At 36.4% G+C, this 26743-nt stretch overlaps 1 protein-coding gene across 1 annotated transcript in view; it reads left to right on the top strand.

Annotated features, from left to right (window-relative positions):
• Positions 1-368: 368 nt before the first annotated feature.
• The window catches only part of LOC128653736 (cell cycle control protein 50B-like), a 48604-nt gene continuing 22229 nt past the window's right edge, over positions 369-26743 (top strand). Inside the window, exons 1-6 of the mRNA XM_053707202.1 lie at positions 369-469; positions 10219-10441; positions 11362-11475; positions 14424-14531; positions 14740-14830; positions 25621-25764. Of these exons, the coding sequence (XP_053563177.1) occupies positions 10235-10441; positions 11362-11475; positions 14424-14531; positions 14740-14830; positions 25621-25764 (664 nt within the window). The 5' untranslated portion in view covers positions 369-469; positions 10219-10234. The remainder of the gene's footprint in view (positions 470-10218; positions 10442-11361; positions 11476-14423; positions 14532-14739; positions 14831-25620; positions 25765-26743) is intronic.

The raw sequence follows: 26743 nt of genomic DNA, 5'->3' as shown, positions 1-26743 counted from the left end.
TTTGATATTACCTGAAGCTCAACCCATTGTAATAAGCTGTGGGTTAAAAGCACAAAACTAGCTACTTCATACACATATAAGCATGAAAATGCATTTTCTCAAATATTTTATACTCTGCAGCTGGTATAACAAGTCATTGAGAATACATTCATATAAAAACAATTTTACAGTGTACTGTCCCTTTAAGGATGAACTATTTACATGAAAAGTAGCAATTATACACAGCTGAATGTAAGGAGTTAAAACGGGTTGAGTCAGTACTAAACTATTGTATCACTTACATACATAACATTTGTGTGAAGTGAGCTGTTAGGAGAGAATAAAACTTACAGGCTGTAAAACAGCAGTAGGATAACAGGTTTGTCTGGCTTTGAGTAGAGGTGTGGCTTTGTTAGACTGATGAAGTTTTAGGACCTAAGGTCCGGTGTTTGTGTGGTAAGAAAAAAGCCATCTCCTGATAGTGTCTCTGGTAAGTAAACGTTTATTTTGTTTAAGTTAATATATTCAGCTCCTGGGTAAACCATGAGATATTTATGTGTAACATAAGGCTTTAGGCAAATGACATGTTTTGGCTTTTTAGTAATTACAAAATATATCATACAATATATAAAAGCAATTTTTTATTTTTAAACGATTATTTTTTTATTATTTAAAGCTTGTCTGTCTTGTATTTTAAACCTGAATTTCTTAGAATTTGTATCCAGTCCTCCATAGGTAAACGTAGGGTTCATAGATCAGAATAATGTTGTGTTGCTGGATGATGTCACTGTGTTAAAACTATTGTTGTCCCACCCCTCCTTCTGTTGTAAAGGAATTCGCATAGACCGGAGTCAGAGAGGCGCTTATGTTTGCCTATTATATATTTGCAATGAAACACTGTGTTAAAAAAGATTTGCTTACAAAATAAATGTTATTTTCTGTTCGGGGTATCTTAAAGAATGTTTATCTCTTTCTACTGTGACCATTCATGCAAATATATAAATTCACTCCTTCGCTGATCAAGCAATCACTGTGAAGCATGTTGCAGGGTCAGTGCACTGAATCCTGTATGATACAATTTTTTTTTTGTTTGTTTAATGTCTCTTTAACCGATCCTGTAATTAGAAGTTTTGCTTTTTAAATGAGATTTAAATGTCTCCTTGAATCTAAAAAGTAATAATGTTGGATATACTATGATGAATCTTTAAACACATGCTAGATATGCATTAAAAGGGGCAATAAACTGTAATTACAAGACATTTCTGTTGTGCTGCTATAGAATAATATAGCAACACTTACTTAACATCCATTTTACAGCAATTATTTTTCTATAGCCAAACTACACCCATCATTTGCCTTATTTGGAAGAGCCAATCTGGGCATTAGTCCACAGACAACAAGGCTAGTCACTGTTGTAAAGTTAGTTTAAAGTCTATTGTTTTACAGTTGTTATCAGTTCAAGAACACACCGCAGAGTTAACCTTGATAAGTCAGTAGGGTGCATTTCATGCTCTGAGAGTTAGAAATTGCTCTATTTTCAGCTAAATTATACAAAAATGGGCAAAATAAATCATGAAAATAAATTGCAAATTTGTTTTATTGCACATTTTATATAAAAATTGTAATGGATTTACTGTCCCTTTAAGTTAATGGCTTTATGCTAACTCAGTGATGAACAAATTGAGTCTTCAAGGGCAGCAGACCAGTCAGGATTTAAATGTTGCTTGGTGCAATGTAACCAATTACTGTACCTGTGCTCTAATGGAAAGATTATACGTTCTTGGCCTTTTTGAGGTTTTCAGTAGCTCAATTTGGATAACCCTACATTGGCCTAGATTACAAGTGGATTGTTATTGACAGTGCAGGATAGCAAAACAGGCTTATGTAGTGCTCCCTAAAAAAGCCTATGGGGAAAGGGAGTTGGCACAGCCCTCTATCCGACCTCCTGCACACCTGAGGCTTTCGCTCAAGCAAAAACTTTACTTTCAACTTGTAATATGACCCCAAGAATAGAAGCACTTTAAATGTTACTTGTGGTGTTGGCAATCAACAGCACTAATGGTTTTGAACTAAACTTGAAATTTAGGCCATATTATATTTTAATAATCCAAATTCTGTGCTGTTTAATCCACAGTCTAAGGGTAAATCATTTTTGTGTTATTGTTTTAGTTTTCTAGCCCAATATATACCCTGCATCTGAATAAAGATGCTTGTAGACCCACACATGCTCTTTTGGTCTTGCTACTATAGAATACAGTAAAATCTAAATTAAACTTAGATTGGATAGAGCATGACCTTTTTTTAAACAGCTTTTCAATTTTGCTTAAATCTCTTAATATCCTTTGTTAAAGAGTAATTATAGGAGAGCTAAGGAGCGTGGCCGTGTCTTTAGCCATCTGGCAGCAGTGTTTACAACTTTGTTCATAGCAATGTTATACATAGTTTCAAAAACTGCTAAGTTAATCGGAAAGATGTTGGAAACTGCCCTTTTAAAGGGACACTGAACCCACATGTTTTCTTTTGTGATTCAGATAGAGCATGCAATTTTAAGCAACTTTCTAATTTACTCCTATTATCAAATTTTCTTCATTCTTTTGGTATCTTTATTTGAAATGCAAGTTTAGATGCCAGCCCAATTTTGGTGAACAACTTGGGTTGTTATTGGTGGATAAATTCATCCACCAAAAAAAGTGCTGTCAAGAGTGCTGAACCAAAAAACTTAGATGCCTTTTTTTCAAATAAATATAGCAAGAAAACGAAGAAAAATTGATAATAGGAGTAAATTAGAAAGTTGCTTAAAATTGCATGCTCTATCTAAATCACAAAAGAGAAAATCTGGGTTCAGTATCCCTTTAAGTCTGCTCCAATTACCATCTAGCTCCCAGCTGTGTATTGCTGCTCCTGGGCATATCTAGGTATACGTTTGAACAAAGAATACCACAATAACAATTGTATTTGATAATATAAGTGAACTGAAAAGTCTATTAAAATTGAATGCTCTGTTTGTATTGGGCAAGTTTAATTTTGACTTTCATATCCCTTTAAAGGAATAATGCAGCTAATAGGTACTTCATATTAATGCTCATTAGTTAATAGGCACTTCCTACTAAAGCTCATTTAACATTAGTATGAAACACCTCAATGAGCATGCAATTTTAAACCACCTTCCAATTACTTCTATTTTATTTGCTTTGGTCTCTTGGTATCCTTTTGTTATAAAGGATACCTAGGAAGGCTCAGCAATGTGCTACTGGGACCTAGCTGCACCAATATGCATTTTGTAATTGGCTCCTCTTATGTGTTCAGCTAGCTCCCGGTAGTACATTGTTTCTCCTTCAACAACGAATATGAAGGGAAAGAAACAAATATGATAATAAAAGTAAAGTGGAAAGTTGTTAAAAATTGCTCTATCTGAATCATGAAAGGAAAATGTTAGGTTTTCAGAGCACAAACTAATTTTATATCTGCCCCCTTGGCCACAGCAAAGATCAGGCTTTTTAAGAAGTGTATTTCTGAACTGCTATTGATTTGCAAAACCTTTTTAAATTGTACTAAGACAGTCATTTTTAAACCTTTCTTTTTCAATGCAATGTAGATGCTATGAGTTTAATGCACCTTTTTTAAAAACCTTTTCTATTTGTCATTAATCAACATCTAGGTTCTGTTACCACAAGTCTGTACAATATAAATCTGCAAGCCCCAGGGCATGATGCAACTGGCACACACCAACTCTTGCTCTGTTTTCAATAGCTAGAAAGCATCTCTTCTGCTGCCACACTCTCTGACTCTCCCTGGGTTTAGCCCATGCTTGTCTGATTCACTCTGCTTATTTGAGGCTATATATTTCTTAAATCATGCCAGCCTAGTCCTATATTGACGTCCCCCTACTTCTCACATATGTGTTCTCTGCTTTTATACCATTTTTGCATGTTAAAGGAACATTAACCACTAAATACAATTCATGCACCTTCCTCTAATGTTACATTCTGCCATTTTGGAACCTAGGTCTCACTAAAGGTATCTAAAGGAGAATTGCTGAACATGTGCAAAGCAAACCTATGTCAGCACTGAAATGAAGTGAAAGCTGGATTTCAACATTGTGGCACCCATGACTAGAGGGAGACAGGAAATGATAAATACTGTGCTTCTAAAATGTACCTAGTGTTTAATGTCCTTTTTATAGGCACAGTCTACTTGAAAATGTTTGTTTAAAAAGAAAGATAATTCCTTTTACTACCCATTCCCCAGTTTTGCATAACCAACACAGTTAATTTAATACACCTTTTACCTCTGACTACCTTGTATCTAAGCCTCTGCAGACTGCCCCCTTATCTCAGTTATATTAATACACTTTTTACCTCTGTAACTACCTTGTATCTAAGCCTCTGCAGACTGCCCCCTTATCTCAGTTATGTTAATACACTTTTTACCTCTGTAACTACCTTGTATATAAGCCTCTGCAGACTGCCCCTTATCTGTTATATTAATACACCTTTTACCTCTGTGACTACCTTGTATCTAAGCCTCTGCAGTCTGCTCCTTTATCTCAGTGCTTCTGACAGACTTGCATTTTCGCCAATCAGTGCTGACTCATAACTCCAGGGGCGAGCATAATATCTATATGGCACACACAAACTAGTGCTGTCTAACTGAAAAAACTGTCAAAATGCACATACTTAAGAGGCGGCCTTCGAGGGCTTACAAATTAACATATAGGGCTACATTACATATGCGGCATCGCCCGCAAAAGCTGCTGACGTCGGTTTTTACGCGGTTTTGGTATCCAATTACTCCATTTTCACCTTGCCACACAAAGGCAGCCGCAGCAAGCCTTGCGCTGAGTATGGGAGCACCGTAACTGCCAGAAAATATAAACTAACACCTAATGCATGCGCAATATCTATCTACCTGTCAACCACAATCGCCCACCGCAATAACTAATAAAGTATATTAACCCCTATATCCGCCATCAAACCCACACCGCAAGTAATAATTACATTATTAACCCCTATATCTGCTAACTCCAAGATCGCAAACTACCTAATGTATTAACCCCTAAACCGCCATTAACCCACAAACCGCCATTAACCCACATCGCAAAGTCCCTAGTAAAACTATTAACCCCTAAACCGCCATTAACCCCCAATGCAAATAAATAATTAAATTACTAAGCCCCCTAAGCTAACTCCTCCTAACCTAACACCCCCTAAATTAACCTAAATTAAAAAATACTAAAGTTACTAACTATTAAAATAAAAAAAACTAACATTGCTTTTAAAAAAAAACAAAAAACGAAGTTTTTAAATTAAGCTAATATTACGGAAAATAAAAAAATCTAATATTACAGAAAATAATAAACAAATTATCAAACATTAAAAAAATTAAACCTAATACCTATGAAAATAAAAAAGCCCCCCCAAAATAAAAACTCCCCCATCTAATGCTAAACTACCAATAGCCCTTAAAAGGGCTTTTTGCAGGGCATTGCCGTAAGTTAAACAGCTCTTTTTCATTAAAACTTAACAGTCCCCCCTAACAGTAAAATCCTCCACCCCCCAAACCCCCCCCCCCCCCAAAATAAAAAAAAAACTAACACTAATAAACCTAATCTCCCTATTGCACTAAAAGGGGCATTTGTATGGGGATTGCCCTTAAAATGGCATTTAGCTCTTTTGCTGCCCATCCCTAAACCTAAATGAAATACCTAAGCCTAACCCCCAAGTTGGTACTCACGGTTCCTGAAGTCTGGCGAAGAAGGTCCTGTTCCAGGCGGTGAAGTTTTCTTCCAAGCGGCAACCTCTTCTTTCAGGAACAAGCCGGAGCTGAGGGCGGAACTGAAGACCGGCGACCGCGGAGCCATGGAGCGTGGAGGATCCTCTTCGTACGATCTCCGCTGTACACTGAATATTGAATTCAAGGAACGCGATTAAAGATGGTGTTCCTTGAATTCCTATTGGCTGATTTGATTCTTCAAATTCAAATCAGCCAATAGGATGAGAGCTACGGAAATCCTATTGGCTATTCAAATCAGCCAATAGGATTTCAGTAGCTGTCATCCTATTGCTTGATTTGAAGAATCAAATCAGCCAATAGAAATGCAAGGGACGCCATCTTTAATCCTGTAACTTGAATTCAGTGTACAGCGGAGATCGTACGAAGAGGATCCTCCACGCTCTGCGTCGCCATTCTTAAGTTCCGCCTTCCTCTCCGCGCCGGCTTGTTCCTGGAAGAAGAAAGAAGAGGTCGCCGCTTGGAAGAAGACTTTACTGCCTGGAACAGGACCTTCTTCACCAGACTTCAGGAACCGTGAATATATTTTTAATTAGATTAGGGATGGGCAGCAAAAGAGCTAAATGCCCTTTTAAAGGCAATGCCCATACAAATACCGTTTTCAGGGCAATGGGTAGATTAGGTTTATAAGTGTTATATTTTTTTTTATTTTTTTTACTGTTAGGGGGGAATTTGTTTTTTGTTTTTATTTTTTAAGTAAAAGCCCTTTTAAGGGCTATTGGTAGTTTAGCATTAGATTTGGGGGGGCTTTTTATTTTCATAGGGATTAGGTTTAATATTTTTAATGTTTGATCATTTATTTATTATTTTCTGTAATATTAGATTTTTTTTATTTTCCGTAATGTTAGCTTAATTTAAATTTAGTTTAATGTTTTTTTTATTTTAATAGTTAGTAACTTTTTTAATATTTTTTGAATTTAGGTAATTTGGGTTAATTTAGGGGGTGTTAGGTTAAGGGGCTTAGTAATTTAAAGGGACACTGAACCCAAAAAATTTCTTTCGTGACTCAGAGCATGGAATTTTAAGCAACTTTCTAATTTACTCGTATTATGAAATGTTATTCATTCTCTTGGTATCTTTATTTTAAATGTAAGTTTAGATGCCGGCCCATTTTTAGTGAACAACCTGGGTTGTTCTTGCTGATTGGTGGATAAATGCATCCACCAATAAAAAAAAAAAGTGCTGTCCAGAGTGCTGAAAAAAAAGCTTAGATGCATTCTTTTTCAAATAAAGATAGCAAGAGAACAAAGATAAATTGATAATATGAGTAAATTAGAAAGTTGCTTAAAATGCTATGCTCTATCTGAATCACTAACGAAAACATTTGGGTTCAGTGTCCCTTTAATTATTTGCGTTGTGGGGGATGGCGGTTTAGGGGTTAAGTTTTAATAGGGACTTTGCGATGTGGTCTAATACATTAGGTAGTTTGCAATGTTGGGGTTGGCGGATATAGGGGTTAATAATTTAGTTATTACTTGCGATGTGGGTTTGATGGCGGATATAGGGGTTAATAATTTAATTAGGCATATTGCGTTGTGGGGGGTTGTCGGTTTAGTGGTTAATACTTTTATTAGTGCCGATGTGGGTTTGATGAGGGATATAGGGATTTTATGTGTCAGGTTTATTTTTGGGAGGCGGGTTAGACGTGTGTGTGTTTTTTTGTTTGTTTGGTTTTTTTCCGTTTTTTTCTTAGGCGCCGACAGTTTCTAAAGTGCTGTAAGTCACTGGCACTTTATGAACTGCCAGCAGGGTTTATGTAATACCCCTATGTGCAAGGTGAAATTACGGGTGGCGCTGGTTGCAGCTATTGCGCTGAAGCCTGCGCCGTATATGTAATCTCGCCCATGAGATTTAGCTTTTAACATAGAATACCAAGAGAGCAAAGAAAACTTGATGCTGAAAGTAAATTGGAAAGTTATTTAAAATTGCATGCCATATCTGAATATATAAAGTTTAATTTTTGACTGAACTCCCTTTTTAAGTTTTCAAGTGCTTTTTTGTATTTTATATATATATATATATATATATATATATATATATATATATATATATTTTTTTTTTTTTACCAGGTGCCTGCTCTTCCAATTTTTACTCTCTCCTACTTTCTGCATTGATCACCACATTCAAATCAATGCCTGCCCACTTTCTCCTAATGCCTCTACTGCAGTTACACCAATGAATCTCCTAATAGTTTCCTATTGTGCTCTCCAATAAAATTGACCATATGTTTTAAATAATTTCTCTTGATATACTGGCCTAGGCTCGCTTGAAACGCTAGTAAAGTAGCTGCGGTATTAAAGGGACAGTTTACTCAAAATGTTTCTCCCCTTTAATTTGTTTCCAATTATCCACTTTACCTGCTGGAGTGTAGTAAATTGTTTACAAGTATTTCATTTAACCTTATATTGTCATTTATATTAGTTTATTTAGCCTGTGGTATCCCCACCTACTCTAAAAGTTTTTGGCCTCAAAGGCCAAGCTGTTTTAACACAGCCAGTAAAAAAAATTAAACTCCCAGTGGGTTATAGAAGAGATAAGGTAATAAATAACATTTTAATTTTCCATTGTTCTCTCAAGTATTGGTGATTTAGTTTATGGACAGATATAAGATAAAGAAGCACTTATATGTACACAATGTGATAAAGTAATGAGATCTGATTATACCTACAAGCTCAACCCATTTTATTAGTTGCGGCTTCAAAACACAAAATCAGCTCATTAATATACACAAATAAGCCTTAAAAAGCAAATCTCATACATTTTATACTCTGCAGCTGGTAAAAAAAAGTAATTGGGAACACATTAAGGGAATAACTATTTTATAGTATACTGTCGCTTTAAGACCGCTGCTACTTAACCTCTCTGCCAGCTAAAGTGTGGTGGAGTGAAATCATCCCAATCCAATTGCACTGCACATGCAGCGACTTGTGCAATATTGAATGTGGGTAGCGTATGCTGCACACTCACCCGCAAGGCCAATAAGTTTATAGCAGCAAAACTGTGTCTGCCCACCCATTAAAGGGACATTATACACATTTTTTTTTCTTTGCATATATGTTTTGTAGATAATCTATTTATATAGGCCATAATAAAATAAAAATGTATAGTTTTGCTTATTTTTAAATAACATTGCTGTGATTTTCTGACTCCTAACCAAGCCCCAAAGTTTGATGTGAATACCATCAGCTACCTTCTCCAGCTATCTCCTGTTTGTGTAAAGGGTCTTTTCATATGCAGGGGAGTGGGGAGTGTCTTATTTCCCACTTGCAGTGGGCTTTCCAACTAGCTTTTCAACATAGCTAAACTGAGAGCTTCTAAGTAAGTCTTTAAACCGCTTTATCATGTATTTTTATATCCGTATCTGGCCATCTTGTTCTTTATAGTAGCATGCAGTTATATGAAAATGAGTGTATACTGTCCCGTTAATAAATGGGGTCCTATGTCTGGTAGTTAATAAGGGGCAGTTTGGCATCCTAGCACTTCTTCTCTAGGGTTATCACTTATCTGTGTGATTGGCAGGAAAGAGGTGGATCAACTAATACGCTGTAAGAAATATATGTGAAGCAAACATAAGTAATTGCCTGGTGTCCTGTATTAAACTGCACAGTGCGCATTTCAAATGCAGGTCCAGGGGAAGCAGGCAGCAGAAGCTTTGAAATGACCCAAGAGATATTAATGGACCATTAAACACGGTGGAATTGCCTTATCAACAATTGCATAAATAAAAAGAGAATGCAAAAGCACTTAGTTTGAATTTCAAATGATTAGTAGATTTATTTTTTCTGCCTGACCTCGGACAGTCTTGTGATCTTGCCTTGCCAGTCATCTGCCCTGACCTCTGACATCCTCTTGACCTTGTCCTGCTACTTCTCTGCTTGTATTCTCACCTTGACCTATCTGTTATTGCTTGTGGCTTGTCGTCTGCTCCTGCTTTTATGGACTCTTGTCCCTGTTACCTCTGTGTACTTTTGTCGCTATCACTCGCGTTTTAAGGAATCCCTCCACGTGATGACAACTAGTGACCAGGAATAAGGAGGGTGAACTTGATTGTGTCAGTGGTGTTCATAAGATAAACATACATCAACAAGAACTATACTGAGATTGAATGAACAAAACTTAAGTGTTATTAAACAGCTCCATTCATTATTTGTTTGTAATATTAAACCAACATCATTTAAAAGTCCAGACTTTCATAATGAACAGCCTTGTGTGTGTTAACCAGTTCATAGTGACAAAATAGTTATATAGTAAGAGTCATAAAATGAATTAACAGCTCCATATGAGCACTTTTGTTGATGGTCCAATCAAAAAACAGCACATAGGTTTGGGTGTAAATTATAATCTGACTGTGTGTGTGTATTTTATATATATCTATATCTATCTCTAGAAATATATAATACTGCTATCTGGTCTGTTTGGAAGTCGATTAATTTCCCATATATTTTCTAGGAGCTCTTCTGAAAAGATGTCCTTTGATGAGGTTACAAATAAACCTGAACGTCTTTCATCACAAAGACCTGACAATACAGCCTTCACGCAGCAAAGGCTTCCTGCATGGACACCACTGCTTTCTGCTGGCCTCGTTCTGCCCTTTGTTTTCTTAGCAGGTTTGGCTTTTATAGGAATTGGCATTGGACTGAATTATTCTTCAAACAATATTACAGAATGTGAGGTAAGTTAGATAGTAGAAACTTAGAAGATTACATATAATGTTGGGTTACTGCCTTCACTCTAGCAGTAGAAGCTCCTCACACATATGGGCCCACATATGGGCCTCAAAAGGTGTGTTGTTTTTTTTGTTTTGTTTTTTAACCCTGGTTCTTTCAGCCATGGCAGCTACACTACAACAAAACCAAAGCATCCATTTAGATTGGTAAATGACTGGAAACTTACTCATTAATTCACTTAATTATAGCATACAGCATTTATGAAAAAATAACCAGGGAATTAAATAATTGGATAATCTAACTATACAATTGGATAATTAAGAGTTACTTTGCTCCAGTAATATCTCTGCAGTTTAATGAACAGTTTATCAGCATGACACAGGAGACCTCTAATATCTGATCTTAAAACCTTAAAATGCTAGAAGGCCAAGCACGTAAAATCTTTGTCTTTGAATCTTGTCACATGTAAACCCTTCCTCCTTTTTTTTTTTTTTTTTTTTTTTTTCTTTAAATAATTTATAAAAATTAACAAGTATTTACATCAGATTCCAGAAAACGCTGGTACATTAAGAACAAATACTTGACAAAGATAAATGTTGTTAGGAAAATAACTTTCATATTACATCTGGGCTGGTCAAAGTATTCTCTTGCTTCAGTAGTATCTTGTCAAGGCTATTCTGCATATGAACGTATGAAATTCTCAGGTTTCTCACATGAACCACAAAACACCTGCACTCTCTAGCACAATATTTTTAAACCATTTTCTCTCATATACACACAGGGGATTTTAGCATTTTTCCTGTGGTCCAATATTAAGGTTAGAGAGTCCAATTTATTATTTTATCTATTGCTTTTTTATTTTTTTATTTACCATGATTACTTGTTACTACCATGGCTGCATTTGTAATTATCCTTCATTGTTTAGTATGATTATACAGGTGCTCAGTCCGGAGACAGCTGCTTTGAATGTGCCAGTACTTTAAATGCTTCAAATCCTTGTTCTTGCAACATCACATTGAATATAACACAACAGTTTAAGGTAAGATCACAGAGAAACTCTGTCACTAATTAATACAACTCATAGAAAATATGTTAAAGGAGCATACTCAAATAGCATAAAAAAGATCCTTTTTATAGATATGTTTTAGTAAAAGTTACTACAACATCTTGTTTTTAGCATTGTAAAAAGGTAAAACACATTAGCTGAGTGTCCTGCTCAATAGCTGCAATTCAAAAGTCCTATCTAAATGTAGAAAATACAAAATTCAATAAGCAAAAAGTCCCTAAAGAAGTCACTATCCAAGTACTGGCAGCTCTTCTTTCTTTCCCAGCGACAATCACCAAAGGATTTTCCTATAAAACAACAAGGCGCAATCCATATAGAAAGTGAGTATAAACTATCGAACATATATATTTACAAGGAAAATAGCACTCAGCTGTGTTAGTAGACGCAGACTGGACTATTGGCAGCGGGCCAGTTCACTGATCCTCTCAAAACAGGAACAGCCAGGCGCTTTACCGCTCAAGATGTCGGTCATCACAAAAGGAGTATAGGTAGCAGCAAAAAATGAAATCTTGGGTTGACTGCTGAGAAATGTGTAGCATTCAACAGTTTCATCAGGCATATTAAAACAATCAAATATGTTTTTATATATATATATATATATCTCTATCTCATCCAATGATATATTAAAAAGTACCCCTCCCCCCATTAACTCTAAGTGCTCTGGGGAATACTTCATTCATAACCTAATAAATAATTGAATCTCCTCACTAATGTATAATCTAATAACACCACTAAAATAGAATGTGATGTAACAAAGTGAATTACACTCGGTATAATATATTTTTCAGCACATCATCAACCCATAATAGCAAGACCAGAAATACCCCCGTCATTGACCCTTAATCAGTCGGGTGAAGAAAACTAACATCACTCACTAGTAACTACCCACCAAATCCTTAACCCTTTCAGTGCTAACAATGGCTCTGAGCCATCGCAGAGTTTCCCACTCAGGTGCTAACGATGGCTCAGAGCTGTCGCTAGCACTCTCCCAGCTTGAGGGAGATCTGGGGGCTCCCACCCACTCCTACCCTGGTGATTGGGCCTGTATAGTGATGGCCATCGCTGGGGCTTCACGTTATGTGTGGTGACGTCCTGCTCAATGACGTGATGACGTCACCGCACAACTTTATTTAAAAATAACAATGTTAAGACTAGGAAAAAGGGGCAGCTGCTTAGGGTTAATCCAAAGTACTTCTAAGATCACACCACACAATGCCTCAATATCCTATAAAGATAGCAACATCACTAGTGTGTAATGCTATAGTCGCCCTTCTAGAGTGACTTTTATATAATATAAAAAAATAGAAACTCCCAATATAATATATTCAAATAGATATCATCTATCTGTTGTGGAATACTAAAAATAACATAGGTGACGCTCTCTAAAACAACCCTCTATATAGCAAAATAAATAAACTAGTGATACTCCACCCACCCTGGGCATAGCTAGAAAACCTCCACCTACCTCACCGAAAAGAATACTACCTTGAAAAATGCAAATATAATAAAGAAAATACCACCCTTATCCAAAAAATAAATTAATCAGAATCAAGAAAAATGAATGCAAATATTAAGGTGCCTATTATAATTTGTTATAGACAAACCTTTTATTTAAAAAAAAAAAAAAAAAATTGTTTTGGAGGAATTCCCAGATAAAATAAGATACATACCCAACTCTCTAGCTCTTCTAAAGCTACTTTCTACTAATGAATGAGGATAACCCTTTTCAATGAATCTTTCTTTCAATAAAGTACTTTGTTCAGCTTAGGTTTCAATTGATAATTAGTTGCGTCTCATTCTGCTGAATTGACTTAATTGAATATTCATTTTTCCAACCTATGAGGTGACAACTCCTAAAATCCAAGAAATTGTTACTATCTACAATTTTGAAACATGTTTTAAGTCCTATATTTCCTTGAGTATCTAATAGCATACAAAAAATCAATACTATTCTAATGTATGTTATACTGTGATACCCATTTTATTGTTCAAATACTCGACACATTTATCACATTTCTATTTCTTCAAATTATTTAATGGCCAAAGAATACTAGATTCCCCCCAAGAAAAGAAATTGATTGCACTCCAGAGGTGTAGGGTCTAAAAAAAAAAAACACTTACGTTTTATTGGAAACTGTTTAAAAAGCCAAACATGCAGAGGTAAATGGACAGACACCCTGGCACGTTTTGTGTTGCATTAACATGTTGGATGTGTAGAGATCACCAATGATTATTTAAACCTATAACAACCAATGACAAATTGGATGCCCAACTATACTAGAAACAATTCTCCCTCCCCATTGACTATTATAAATGTACTGTTTCTCTCAATTTTCCCATATATACATTTGTAAAACTAGGCGTGAATCTGGTATACATGGCCATTCCTTTGATCTGTAAAAGTATAAGAACCTAAATAACAAAAATCTAATTAAATTCAAATTGTATAATTGTTGTTTTGGGGCATATATTATGTCAATTTCCAAATGTTCTTTTACCGCTTTCATTTCAAATTTCTGTGGAATATTGGAATATAAAACATTGATGTCACATGTCATTCAAATGCAATCATCCTCTTTCTTAAGGACAGACGTAACCAATAAATCTGTTGTATCCCATTATATATGAGTCTAACATATATTCATGTTTTTGTAAAAATTAATCCATGTAGGCTGATAATTTTCCCAGCAATTATGGGGAGTCCCGCGGTTTATTAATGATCCTATGAATCTCAGCTACTTGATAACAAAAAGAAATATATGGTTTTCTAGAAATAAGATAATGCTTGAAGTTCCTGAGCAGAACATTACCTGTCAGCCAATTAGGAACAGCTGTTGCTGTACCTGTGCTCTAAAACATTCTAAATCTCTATCTCTCTCCTCTTCCTTGAATAATAATATCTATTTTTTTTTTTTGTTTAGGGTCCTGTTTTTATGTATTATGAACTAAGTAATTTTTACCAGAACCACTATCGATACATGATATCCAAGGATGATAAGCAACTAGGTGGAATCCTGTACAATCTAAAGGTACTGTAACTGCGCATTTTGATTCTTTTAAATGTTAATTTAGCCCACACCTTGACGTTTATTGTAAAATAAGGAAAATGGTGAACAAAGGGAGAGGTTTCTGCAGTCTGGTGTGCAAATTCTACTTCTTACACTATTCAATGTAAACCTTTTTTTTCTTTTTATATTATAATATGATGTTAATATTTGATACATACTTTCATTACAGAATCCTGCTAATGAATGTTCACCATATCTGTTTGACTTTGCTGGGAAACCATTTGCTCCTTGTGGTGTTATTGCAAACAGCATGTTTAACGGTAAGATTTTTAGTGTTGTAATATCAGATTATATTTAAAGAAACAGTAAAGTCAAAATTAAACTTTCATCATTCAGAGCATGTGATTTTCAATTTTCAAACTTTCCAATTTGTTTCTATTCATTTTACTTTGTTCTCTTGATATTATTTAAGGGTAAGCTAGAGAGGCTGCTTGGAAATCAGGAGTGTGCAAGTGTCTTTACAAGTCTATGTATATCATTGCTATAAACAATGTTGCACTACCAGATGGTTAGAGGCATGTGCACACTCCTGAGCTCACACAGGATTACTCTTTAAAGGGCCATAATATCCAAGTGTTTAAACACTTGAAAGTGATGCAGTATAGCTGTAAAAAGCTGACTAGAAAATATCACCTGAATATCTCTATGTAAAAAAGAAAGATATTTTACCTCAAAAGTTTCTCAGTAGCCACATTCCATTGTAAAGGACTTCTAAGCAGCAAATCTGTATGTCTGTCCCGGGACAGCTGAAGGGATGAGCCTCATGCACTCTCATGTTATTTCCCTATTCAGTGTAAGGAAGTTTACAATGAAATCTCATGAGATCACAGTAAAAGAGTTCATGACATCAGCACTTCTGATGCTGTTTGGCTGCTGTTCATTTCTTCATTTGGGCAGCAGCTGAGTATAACTTTTTACACAGAACTTACTCTGCTGAGCTGAGGAAATTGTGAGGTAAAATATCTTCCTTTTTTACATAGAGATGCTCAGGTGATATTTTCCTGTCAGCTTTTTACAGTTATACTGCATCAGTTTCAAGTGATTTAGCATATGAGTACTATGTCCCTTTAAGTGAGGATACCAAGAGAACTAAGCAAAATTGATAACAGAAGTAAATTGAAAAGTTCTTTAAAATCCCATGCTCTATCCAATCTAAGTTAAATTTTGACTTTTTTTCTCTTTTAAGCTTAAAGGTCAAGTCCTATGGCATAATTATGACACAACAGGTAGAGGGTATGTGCAAATGTGTGTCTAGTTTTTATGTTCAAATTTATTTTTTCTTAAAGGGACAGTCTACACCTTAGTCATCTTTAAGTCTTACTTTAGATTAAGCTGCAAATATTCTCCTGCACCCCTTTCTATATCAGTCAGCAGCAATAGTAAAAAGATTATTTTAAAATTGTTTCTGGTCACTTTTGAAAAGGCTTCCAAGCTCTGCACACTAATGACATGAGGATCTGGGCTGCATTAAAGGCTTCACTAGTTATAAGACGCTCACTAATTGGATTCAACAGATTGGCAATGCTATTTAGCAGACCAGAATCAATAGTCGTTTTAAAATAACTTTTTTACTGTTACTGCTGCATGATATAGAAAGGGTGCATGAGGATATTTGCAGCTTAACCTAAAGTAAGAATGTAAGATGACAAAGGTGTAGACTGTCCCTTTTAAATACCTTATTTTCATTCTATCAGAACACTGAAATACAATGACCATTTTGGTTCTTCAGTAGTAGTAGTAGTAGTAGCAATCACCACAAAACAGAGATTAAACATGACAGTAAAATTAATCTTTCATGCTATTTGAAATTAACTTTACAATTTAATTTATATTATAAAATTTTGCTTTTTTTCGCTTGGTAGAGAATACCTAGGTTGACTCAGAAGCAGCAATAAATGTTTTCTAATTTGGGCAATACAGCCAATCAAAGGCTTCTACTCACTAATGTAGAATGGTCAGAGAGCACTTGCCTGCTTCTGCTGTACACCTGCTAGAGAAGCTGACTTTGCATGTGTGAGAATGGTACACAGTAAATAAAGAGGCATGTGAGCGTAGTCTGTAATTCGACATCGGAGATGGCTGTACCGCCTCTTTTTGTGTGTGATAAATTGTATGATACAACATATACATTGCACATCTCAAAATCTCACTGCTGACATAGCGGGCGCCCTTGGCTGGTGCCCCTCTCACCCTGCCCAAAGAGCAGGCCTGCCCCTTAAAACAGCCCTGTTCAATATGTAGGTGTTGAACGTGGAAGAATGTTTTCTGAAAATGAAGAAAAATGACAAATTTATTAAAAGATATCTGGAAAATAATGGGGAGATCCTTAACCAGTTTTCTGTTTCTAGTTGAATTTAAAACGGTAAATATTCTAAAAAAGATGGGTGCCCAGTGAGAGAGTGATGACAGGCTTAGGGCTTGTTTCCATTGAGCCGTAATTTAGGTTTGTGAGGTTGCAAACTGATAAATTATACTGTTGGAAGCATTTTTGTGTATCGACTGCATTCAATGGTGCACAATGGCTGCCAAAATTCTTTTTGCGTACTATAGAAAGTACTAGAAGCCGTTAAGTGCTAATTTACACCAGGTTTCCAATGAAAGCACAAACAGTTAATACACTGTCAGAGGCGGTAGTTGCATTGAATAAAATTACACCCATCTACACCACTAGGTAAAAAAGAGGAAAAACTAGCTTTTTGAGGCCTAGTTCCCATTGAAATTTTAAAACTTGCAAATAATGTTTAAATGTAGTAATATTTATTGTTGACCCATGTACAGTATAAGAATAAAATACTCAGTACCACTGCAAAACCAATGATACCAAGTATCACAGAGGCGCCACTTCTCAGGCAGATGAAACTCCCAGAAGTTTAGATGTCACAGTCAACACTTCAACAAATTTCAAATATCTGGATGCAGAAACAAGAAAGAAAAGAAGGCGCTCCAATGGCGTAACTCAAGGTGGTATCCCCACAAATGAATAAACCCCTAGTGTGCAGAGTACTCACAAATTCACAGCACTTATCAGAAAGTGCAAGATAGTGCAGTCTGGGTCCTTAAGAGCTCCCCAGCTAGCTCACTACCGGTCACAGTCAGCAGCCAATCAATCACCACATCCCACAGTAAACACAATATACCATACAGGATTAATGATGGGCTGGATCAATAAACCAAGCTTAACTTGGATATAAAATTTTATTTAAAAACCATATAAATTCTTGACGTGTTTCACAAACAACCTTGCTTCCTCAAGCAATGAATAGTTGCATTTATGTTCTTAGGGAAATATCTATATATGTATTTACATATAAAAATATATGCAAACACATATCTACAAAATTTAAACTAGACCTATGCTTAGTGAGTGAAATATTACATAAATATTTGTAAGGAATATCCAGTAAAGGAACACAAGATACAGATATAAGAAATAATTAGTTTGTATCACTACTAGTAATGTGATTACCCAATTTCTCTAAGGCAACCTAATACAGCAGTGAAATTAATCTAGAATAATTTATTGTTCAGAACCAAACTTATATGGTACAGATAGTGAGTTAGTGGAAAAAGAAGATTAAGCTCATATGAAGTATTGTTCTTATGAGAATTATAATAGTGAACAGGATGAAATGAGAGGATAAGTAACCTAGCTATTCACTGTGGAAATTAGCTCAGGCAACAAAGATATAGGCAGAATGATTGATTTTGTTTATCAGATTCACAATACAACGTTTTAGGCAGAGTGATTGTTTTGTTCAACAGATTCACAGCTTGTTATATTACCACTTAGGTACCTTCATTTCAGGTAGACTGTTATCCCCGTTACCTCACAGCACTCCGATATTGAGCTGAGCCGAAAACACTGAATATGCGCTATACCGGCAGTTCCGGTTTCACTCCAGAGCGCATCTGGGAAATGTAGTCCAGCTCTGCGAGGAAAAAATAAACAGTGCGGTAAGAGTAATACTTGCTGAATATATGAATGTGGATGTAAGTTCAGCTTTGCCAGATCGAGTCTTTAGTCCACAGTAAGGTGAGATGAAGGAAGGTTTCAAAAGGAATCCGGTCCTGTTTTAGGAGCTGTCAGTTCACACAGCTTACTCGTGCAGAGATGAAAGTTTCTCCTTGCAGGTTTGGAAATGAGGCTTGGCACTCAGGTGTTCGTAGAAACAAATCAGAATAACTAAGCAATGTTGCTTAGTTGTTCTTGCTTGTTTCTTGCTATTTAAAGGGGATTTATCCAATAGACAAAAAGGAATGTCTTAAAGGCACAGTAACCCTTACAGGTCCCCCCACTCAAGGACGCTGTTCCACAGCGGTAGGACGAGGTCTGTCTGGGTGACGGCAATGAAAAGAGATCAATTTGGGAGCCTTAATATTAGAAGCAGGTTCCCAAGAATCCTCATCGGAAGAGAAATTCTTCCACCGAATAAGATACTGCAGGGTACCCCGACGCAATCTGGAATCCATAATGGAATGGACTTCAAACTCATCAGGATCAAGGAGAAGTGGTGGAGGAGGTAGAAGAATGTTGGTAACTCTCTGATCCGTATAGGGCTTTAAAAGTGATACATGTATCGTTGGGTGAATACGAAGGCTATCCGGAAGATCTAGAGTGACAGCGTTTTGATTCACTATACCTTTAATGCGGTAGGGACCGATGAAAAGACTCGCTAACTTTTTGCTGGGTAATTGTAGTTTCAGGTTTCTAGTAGATAGCCAAACCTTCTCACCAATGGAGTAGTTTGGTGGGGTTCTTCTGCGTAAGTCATAATACCTTTTTTGTGCAGCTTGCGAGTTTTCAATATTCTGACGAATGAAGTTGAAATTGTCAATCAGTGAACTCATCCACTAGAGGGAAATTTAAGTCGTCATTTGAGTCCAGTAGGAAGGTGGGATGGTATCCATAGTTAGCAAAAAAACGGTGTGAGTTTGGTTGATGAATTTACAGAGTTATTGTAAGCGAACTCAGCGGTAGATATGAAATCAACCCAATTGTTTTGATGGAAAGAGCAAAAACACTGTATGTATTGCTCCAACCACTGATTTACGCGTTCTGCCTGGCCATTTGTCTGTGGGTGGAAAGAAGTAGAGAATCTATGATCTATTTGGGTGAGATTACATAATTTTGACCAAAACCTGGAGGTGAACTGTGTACCTCTATCTGTTGTGAGGATAGAAGGAATTCCGTGAAGTTTTACTATATTGTCTAGGAATAGTTGAGATGTCTCGGCAGAGGTCGGCAGTTTGTGAAAAGGTAGGAAATGAGCCATTTTCATGAAAATATCTACAACCACAAAAATTGTAGTTTGATTTTTTGATGGAGGTAAGTCTACAATGAAATCAATCGATAGATGTTGCCATGGTTTCGTGGGTATAGGAAGTGACATGAGTAATCCATAAGGGGGTTTTCTCTCTGGTTTGGAAGTGTTGCATATTATGCAAGTTTGAATGTATTGTTGAACGCTCTCTCTCATTTTTGGCCACCAAAACGACCTCTTGAGTAATCCCAGAGTGCGTTGTATTCCAGGGTGTCCCGAAAGGGGAGTATCCTGGTGGTTCTGTAGAAGAGTAGGTCTCATTGAAGTAGGTACATAGATCTTCCCTTTGTGATAGTAAATCCCAGATTTTTTTTGATGTGCAGAGTGATCTTGATCGGTCTCTTGACTGGTATGCCTTTTTAAGTCTGACATAAAAGAGTCGGTGAGACCAATGAAACGATGTTTAGGTATAATCTCTGTTGGATAGAATTGAGAGTCTGGTTTCTCTGGTAATCGTGAAAGAGCGTCTGCCTTCCCATTTTGGTTCGCTGTTCTATAAATAATGTTGAAAGAGAATCTAGAGAAGTAGAGTCTCCAATGGACTTGTCTTGCAGATAATGTTTTGTTAGATTGTAAATATTGGAGATTTTTATGGTCAGTGTAAATCTTGATTGGATGTGTTGTACCTTCTAAAAGATGTCTCCAGTATTCAAGTGCCTGTTTTATAACTAGAAGTTCTTTGTCTCCGATAGGATAATTCCTTTCTGCAGGAGTCATTACTTTGGAGTAGTAAGAGATGGGGTGTATGGGACTGTTTAGATCCTTTTTGTTTTGATAACCCAGCCCCAATTGCGAAATCTGAAGAGTCGACTTCTAAGATATAGTAGAATGAAGGATTTGGGAATTTCAAAATGGGTGCTGTAGTAAAAAGACCCTTTAAGGTTTTAAACGCTGAATCGGCTTCTGTAGTCCATTGAAATGGGATAGAGATACTAGTCAACCTTGTTAGAGGTTTTGCAACTTTTGAAAAATCTCTAATGAACTTCCTGTAATAATTTGAAAAACCCAGGAATCTCTGAAGGCCCTTACTGGTCTTAGGTATTGCCCAAATGGAAACAGCCTCAACCTTTTCTTGTTGCATTTCTATGCCAGTTGGAGATAAGTTATATCCAAGGAAAGTTACTTTGTCTGTGTGGAATAAACATTTTTCTGGTTTAGCGTATAGCTTATGTGATCTTAATCGTCGGAGTACTTCTGTCACATGTTCAATGTGGTCAGTATAATTTTTTGAATAGATTAAAATGTCGTCCAAATATATAACAACACTGGTATCTAATAAATCGTGGAAGATATCATTAATGAAGTGCTGGAAAGTGGCAGGGGCATTACACAACCCAAACGGCATAACCAGGTACTCATATAAGCCATACCTGGTTCTAAAAGCAGTAAGCCACTCATGCCCTTCTTTAATTCTAATGAGGTTGTAGGCTCCTCTTAAGTCTAATTTGGTGTATATGGTGGCTTCTGATAGACGTTCAATGAGTTCCGGTATCAGCGGTAGCGGATAGCGATTTTTGATCGTTACTTTATTCAATTGTCGGTATTCGATGATGGGTCTGATAGTAGAATCTTTATTACGCACAAAGAAAATGCCAGCTCCTGCTGGGGAAGTAGATGGTCTGATAAAACCCTTCCTGAGGTTTTCTTCCAGATAAGCCTTAAGGTGTTCAAGTTCCGGCTGACTGAGTGGATAAAGGTGACCAAATGGGATCGCTGCTCCAGGCTGTAAATCGATGGGACAGTCGTACTGTCTGTGGGGTGGCAGATTTTCAGCTTCTGCCTTGCTAAACACATCCTGGAAATTAGTATACTCCATAGGAATTGGATGTTCTGATGTCTCGATCTTTAAACAAGTATGTTTTTTGGTACAATGTTCAATACAGAATTGTGAGAAACTTAATATGTGCTGGTAACCAATGTATAAGTGGATTGTGTTGTTGTAACCAGTTAATTCCTAATACTACGGGATAGTTAGGAGAGGGTAAAACATAAAAATAAATAAATTCGCTATGACCAAATATAGACATGTGAATAGGTATGGTTTGATGAGTAATAGGACCCGTTGTTATGGGTGAACCATCAATCACACGGACACAGATAGGTTTTGTTATGCGAATAAGAGGTATTTTATTTGACTTAACAATTTGCAAATCAATAAAGTTGCCGTAGGCTCCAGAATCTATGATCCTGTTAATCGTCAGGTGACTTTGATCCCACTGTAGAAAAAGGGACAGAGTGAAATAAGCTGGGTTATGTACATTTAATATTGTAGTACAAGTATAGCCAGACTTACTTCGTTTATTCTTTCGGAGGATAGAGCAATCCTGGACGGTATGTAGTGGGTTAGCACAGTACATACATAAGGACTTAATCCTTCAACGAAGTCTTTCTTCAGGTGTAAGTGGACCTCGGGCTATTCCTATCTCCATAGGTTGTTCAGCCGATTTTGAGGTTGTAGGACTTTCACATGAGCTTTGCCCCGTATAAGTTTTTGGACGAACGTCAGAGTTAAAACGTTCGGCACGTCTTTCGCGCAGTCTGCGATCTAACAGTTTGGCCGTCCTCATTAATGCATCCAGAGATTTTGGTAATTCGACTCTGGCAAGCTCATCCTTGAGACTATCAGCAAGTCCAAGTCTGAACTGGTTGCGAAGTGCAACTTGGCTCCATTGGGAGTCAGATGCATATAACTTAAAATCTGCAACATAGTCCTCGACTGGCCTCTTACCCTGTTTTAGATTCCTCATGGAGGATTCTGAAGTTAGTTGCACATCTTTGTCTTGATATAAGTCATCAAGAGCTTAAAAAAATTCTTCTAGTGACCCTAATAGAGGATCCTCTGTCTCACATAAATTATCCGCCCATGTACGGGGTTCACCTTTCATGAATGAAATGATACTCAGAACCTTAACCCTCTCAGTTGGGTATGTTCTGGGTTTTAATTGAAACAAAAGTTGACAGGAATTTTTGAACTGTGTATAGAGCTTACGGTTTCCAGAAAAGGGTTCTGGTAACATAACTTGGGGTTCTGGGGTATTATCCTGTTGTGATGATCTGAGGTTTATAGAATCCCTTATTATTGCTCTTAATGACTGATTCTCTATTTGTACATCATGGACTGCTTGTGCTAGTTGATCTACTTTCTGTGATAAGTTATATACAATTTGAGGGATATCTGTTGGTTCCAGTTCCATCTTTAGGCTTAGTTATTATGTAAGGAATATCCAGTAAAGGAACACAAGATACAGATATAAGAAATAATTAGTTTGTATCACTACTAGTAATGTGATTACCCAATTTCTCTAAGGCAACCTAATACAGCAGTGAAATTAATCTAGAATGATTTATTGTTCAGAACCAAACTTATATGGTACAGATAGTGAGTTAGTGGAAAAAGAAGATTAAGCTCATATGAAGTATTGTTCTTATGAGAATTATAATAGTGAGCAGGATGAAGTGAGAGGATAAGTAACCTAGCTATTCACTGTGGAAGTTAGCTCAGGCAACAAAGATATAGGCAGAATGATTGATTTGTTTATCAGATTCACAGCTTGTTATATTACCACTTAGGTACCTTAATTTCAGGTAGACTGTTATCCCCGTTACCTCACAGCACTCCGATATTGAGCTGAGCCGAAAACACTGAATATGCGCTATACCGGAAGTTCCGGTTTCACTCCAGAGCGCATCTGGGAAATGTAGTCCAGCTCTGCGAGGAAAAAATAAACAGTGCGGTAAGAGTAATACTTGCTGAATAAATGAATGTGGATGTAAGTTCAGCTTTGTCAGATCGAGTCTTTAGTCCACAGTAAGGTGAGACGAAGGAAGGTTTCAAAAGGAATCCGGTCCTGTTTTAGGAGCTGTCAGTTCACACAGCTTACTCGTGCAGAGATGAAAGTTTCTCCTTGCAGGTTTGGAAATGAGGCTTGGCACTCAGGTGTTCGTAGAAACGAATCAGAATAACTAAGCAATGTTGCTTAGTTGTTCTTGCTATTTAAAGAGGATTTATCCAATAGACAAAAAGGAATGTCTTAAAGGCACAGTAACCCTTACAATATTACATATATTAATAAAGTAGAACATTTAATTATAAAAAAAAGCAGTATTTTCTTATAGTTAGAAACAAAAACAAAGATACTTATTTATAATACATATTATTTTTTTCTTTTAGAGGTGATCACAGGTAAGGAACGCAGTCAAACTTAAAATTGTATACTGTAAGGTCGGGTTACCATAGCAACTAACTTGTTATGGCACTATTTTCGAAAAAAGACGTTGGATGGAAGCGTTAACGCAACGTTAACTTGCACCTACATGAAAAAAGTGAGTGCCCACACTGAACAAAATATGTCAGTGGAAACCTGGTACTAAAATGGAGCCATAAATTACTTTTAGCTTACGGCACCAATTCTTTTTTTCTGGCTCAATAGAAACAAGCCTGTAGTAATGAAATAGTCAAGAAATAAAGAAAGTGCAATAATACATTTTGTTAAGATGTATAAAAAAAATTAGACAGTATTGTCTCGGACTGGGGCAGATCAATAACTTTTTAATGTATGTGTATAATTTTACATATATCTCCCAGCAGAGTTCCTAATGTGGAATTCTTAGCACTATCTACATCTATATAACTACTTTCTCTACAAGCTTCATGTACAGCCTTTTAAAAAGTTTGCTTATTTTGTAATTCTTGATTTTTATATAAAATGTTTAGTTATGCATAATAAAATAATGTTGCAAAATATTTTCATTATTTTTTCATGCAATTTAGCTTTTAACCCTTTCAGTGCTAACGATGGCTCTGAGCCGTCGCAGGCCCGATCGCCCGCTCTTACCCCTGCGTTCGGGCCTGTATAGTGACAGGCATCAGCGGGGCTTCACGTTATGCTCAGTGACGTCACATGCAATGACGTGAGGATGTCACCGCACAACTTTATTTAAAAAAAACAATGTTAATAGGAAAAGGGGGCATGCTGCTAAGAAGCCTGTATCTCAGGCATCCAAGCAGCTACAGACCCCCAAGACCTATCGTTGGAAAGGAAATTGCCTAAACTTTTCAACAGCGTAAGTCTTGGGGATCTGAAAAAAAAACAAAAAATATTTAAAAAAATAAAAAAAACCTTTAAACAGCTTAGCACCCAGGTGGGAAAGTGCTTAGCACTCAAAGGGTTAAAATTAAGCAATTCTTTTAATTCTCAGAACTTCAAATGCACCCTGCTGCTTCTCAGGGCAATCTGCTTCATATTTGTCCCTAATTGGATTTATAAGATAACTACTGCAAAAACAAAGTCAACTTAAACTTGCACGATTCAGATAGAGCATGCAATTTTTAACAACTTTTCCTTTTACTTCCATTATCTAATTTGCTTTGTTCCCTGGTTATCCTTTGTAGGCTACGAGCAGTAATGTACTAATGGGAGGTAGCTGCTGATTGGTGTTTGCACAAATATGCCATTTATCATTAGCTCAACTAGCTGCCATTAGTGATCGTTCAACCAGGGATACCAAGAGAATTATGCAAATATGGAGGAATTGAAAACATGCATAAAATGTATGCTCTATGTGAATAAAAAATGTGTTTCATGCCCTTTTAATTAAATATATTGAACATTCATATTATCCTCCTTTTAAACAGACGCAGATATGGCACTACTATAATTTTGTTATTATTTGTAGATCTATATACCATAACTCCATCTCACACCATGTATTTGCTTTATCTATGTTAGACTCCTTCAAGCTTTACTATAAGGACAATGGAAAAGAAGTTGATGTCCCATTAGTAGGAAAAGGAATTTCATGGTGGACAGATTACAATGTAAAATTCCGAAATCCAACCAATGGCAACCAGACACTCAGTGAAATTTTTCAAGGTATGCTCAATGTTGCTGCTGCTGCAGACTAACAAATGCAAAAGGTGGTACAGGAGGGCTGGCAGTTTTTGGCCCAGGGGGCTAGTACAACCCAGTGTCTCAGGTATAGCTGCCCACCCCTTTTAAAATGTTATATTTCATATTATATGGAAAAACTGCTGAAGAAAAACGCATAAGAAATATTAAAGTAATACTGTTTTACTGTTATAGGTTTCCAGATTTACTGCTGCGCTGCATAGCTAGCAACGTCTTGGTTATCATGTGGCCCTTCTGCAGCACTCATGTAGGGCTGCCTACAGCTATAGAAACCCAGGGTTTCTGGGAGATATAGGTAGCAAACCATTGCTGAGGTGCACAGTCAATTAGGCACTGGCCTAAATATATTTATGAAACCTTCCCAGTCAAACACCATGACATATGCCACATCCCTTTTTAAACACTTTTTACAATTATTTATACATATTAAATATAAAATGTAATACTTTTTTTATTTTAATCTATTTTTCATTTGCTTTGTGATTATAATATCCCTAACACTTCAGGTCTCAAGTTGCGCTAAATTTTTTAGTGCTGTTATGTGTTGAGCTCCAGCTTGTAATATGAGCAAGGTTGAGAGTGGTCACAATATCCATTTAAAGTAAAGGGCACACTAAAGGTATATCGGCCACACTAAACATTCTCTGGTAATTTTTCTTTACCATTTAACTTGTAATATAATTTTGCTAGCTAATCCTAACACACTACACTTGTAATCTAAGCCTTTGTGGGGAATTACATTTTGAATTTAATGGCTCTAACATGGGGTTCAATTTTTGACCTTTGTGGTGGGCATTTAAAGAGGCATCATGCTAAATGAGGAGAGCGTTACAATTTTCTTTCTTCTAATTGAAACATTTTGTGACAAAAAGTACTTTTTACTCAGTTTACTTCATTACTGTTTGAAGAGAGTTCTTTGGGGCAGTGTGTACAAACTGTGAGT

This window comes from Bombina bombina, chromosome 3 (assembly GCF_027579735.1).
Source record: "Bombina bombina isolate aBomBom1 chromosome 3, aBomBom1.pri, whole genome shotgun sequence".
NCBI lineage: Eukaryota > Metazoa > Chordata > Amphibia > Anura > Bombinatoridae > Bombina > Bombina bombina.
Note: the sequence above shows the minus strand (reverse complement) of the source record. Positions and strands in the feature narration are given on the sequence as shown.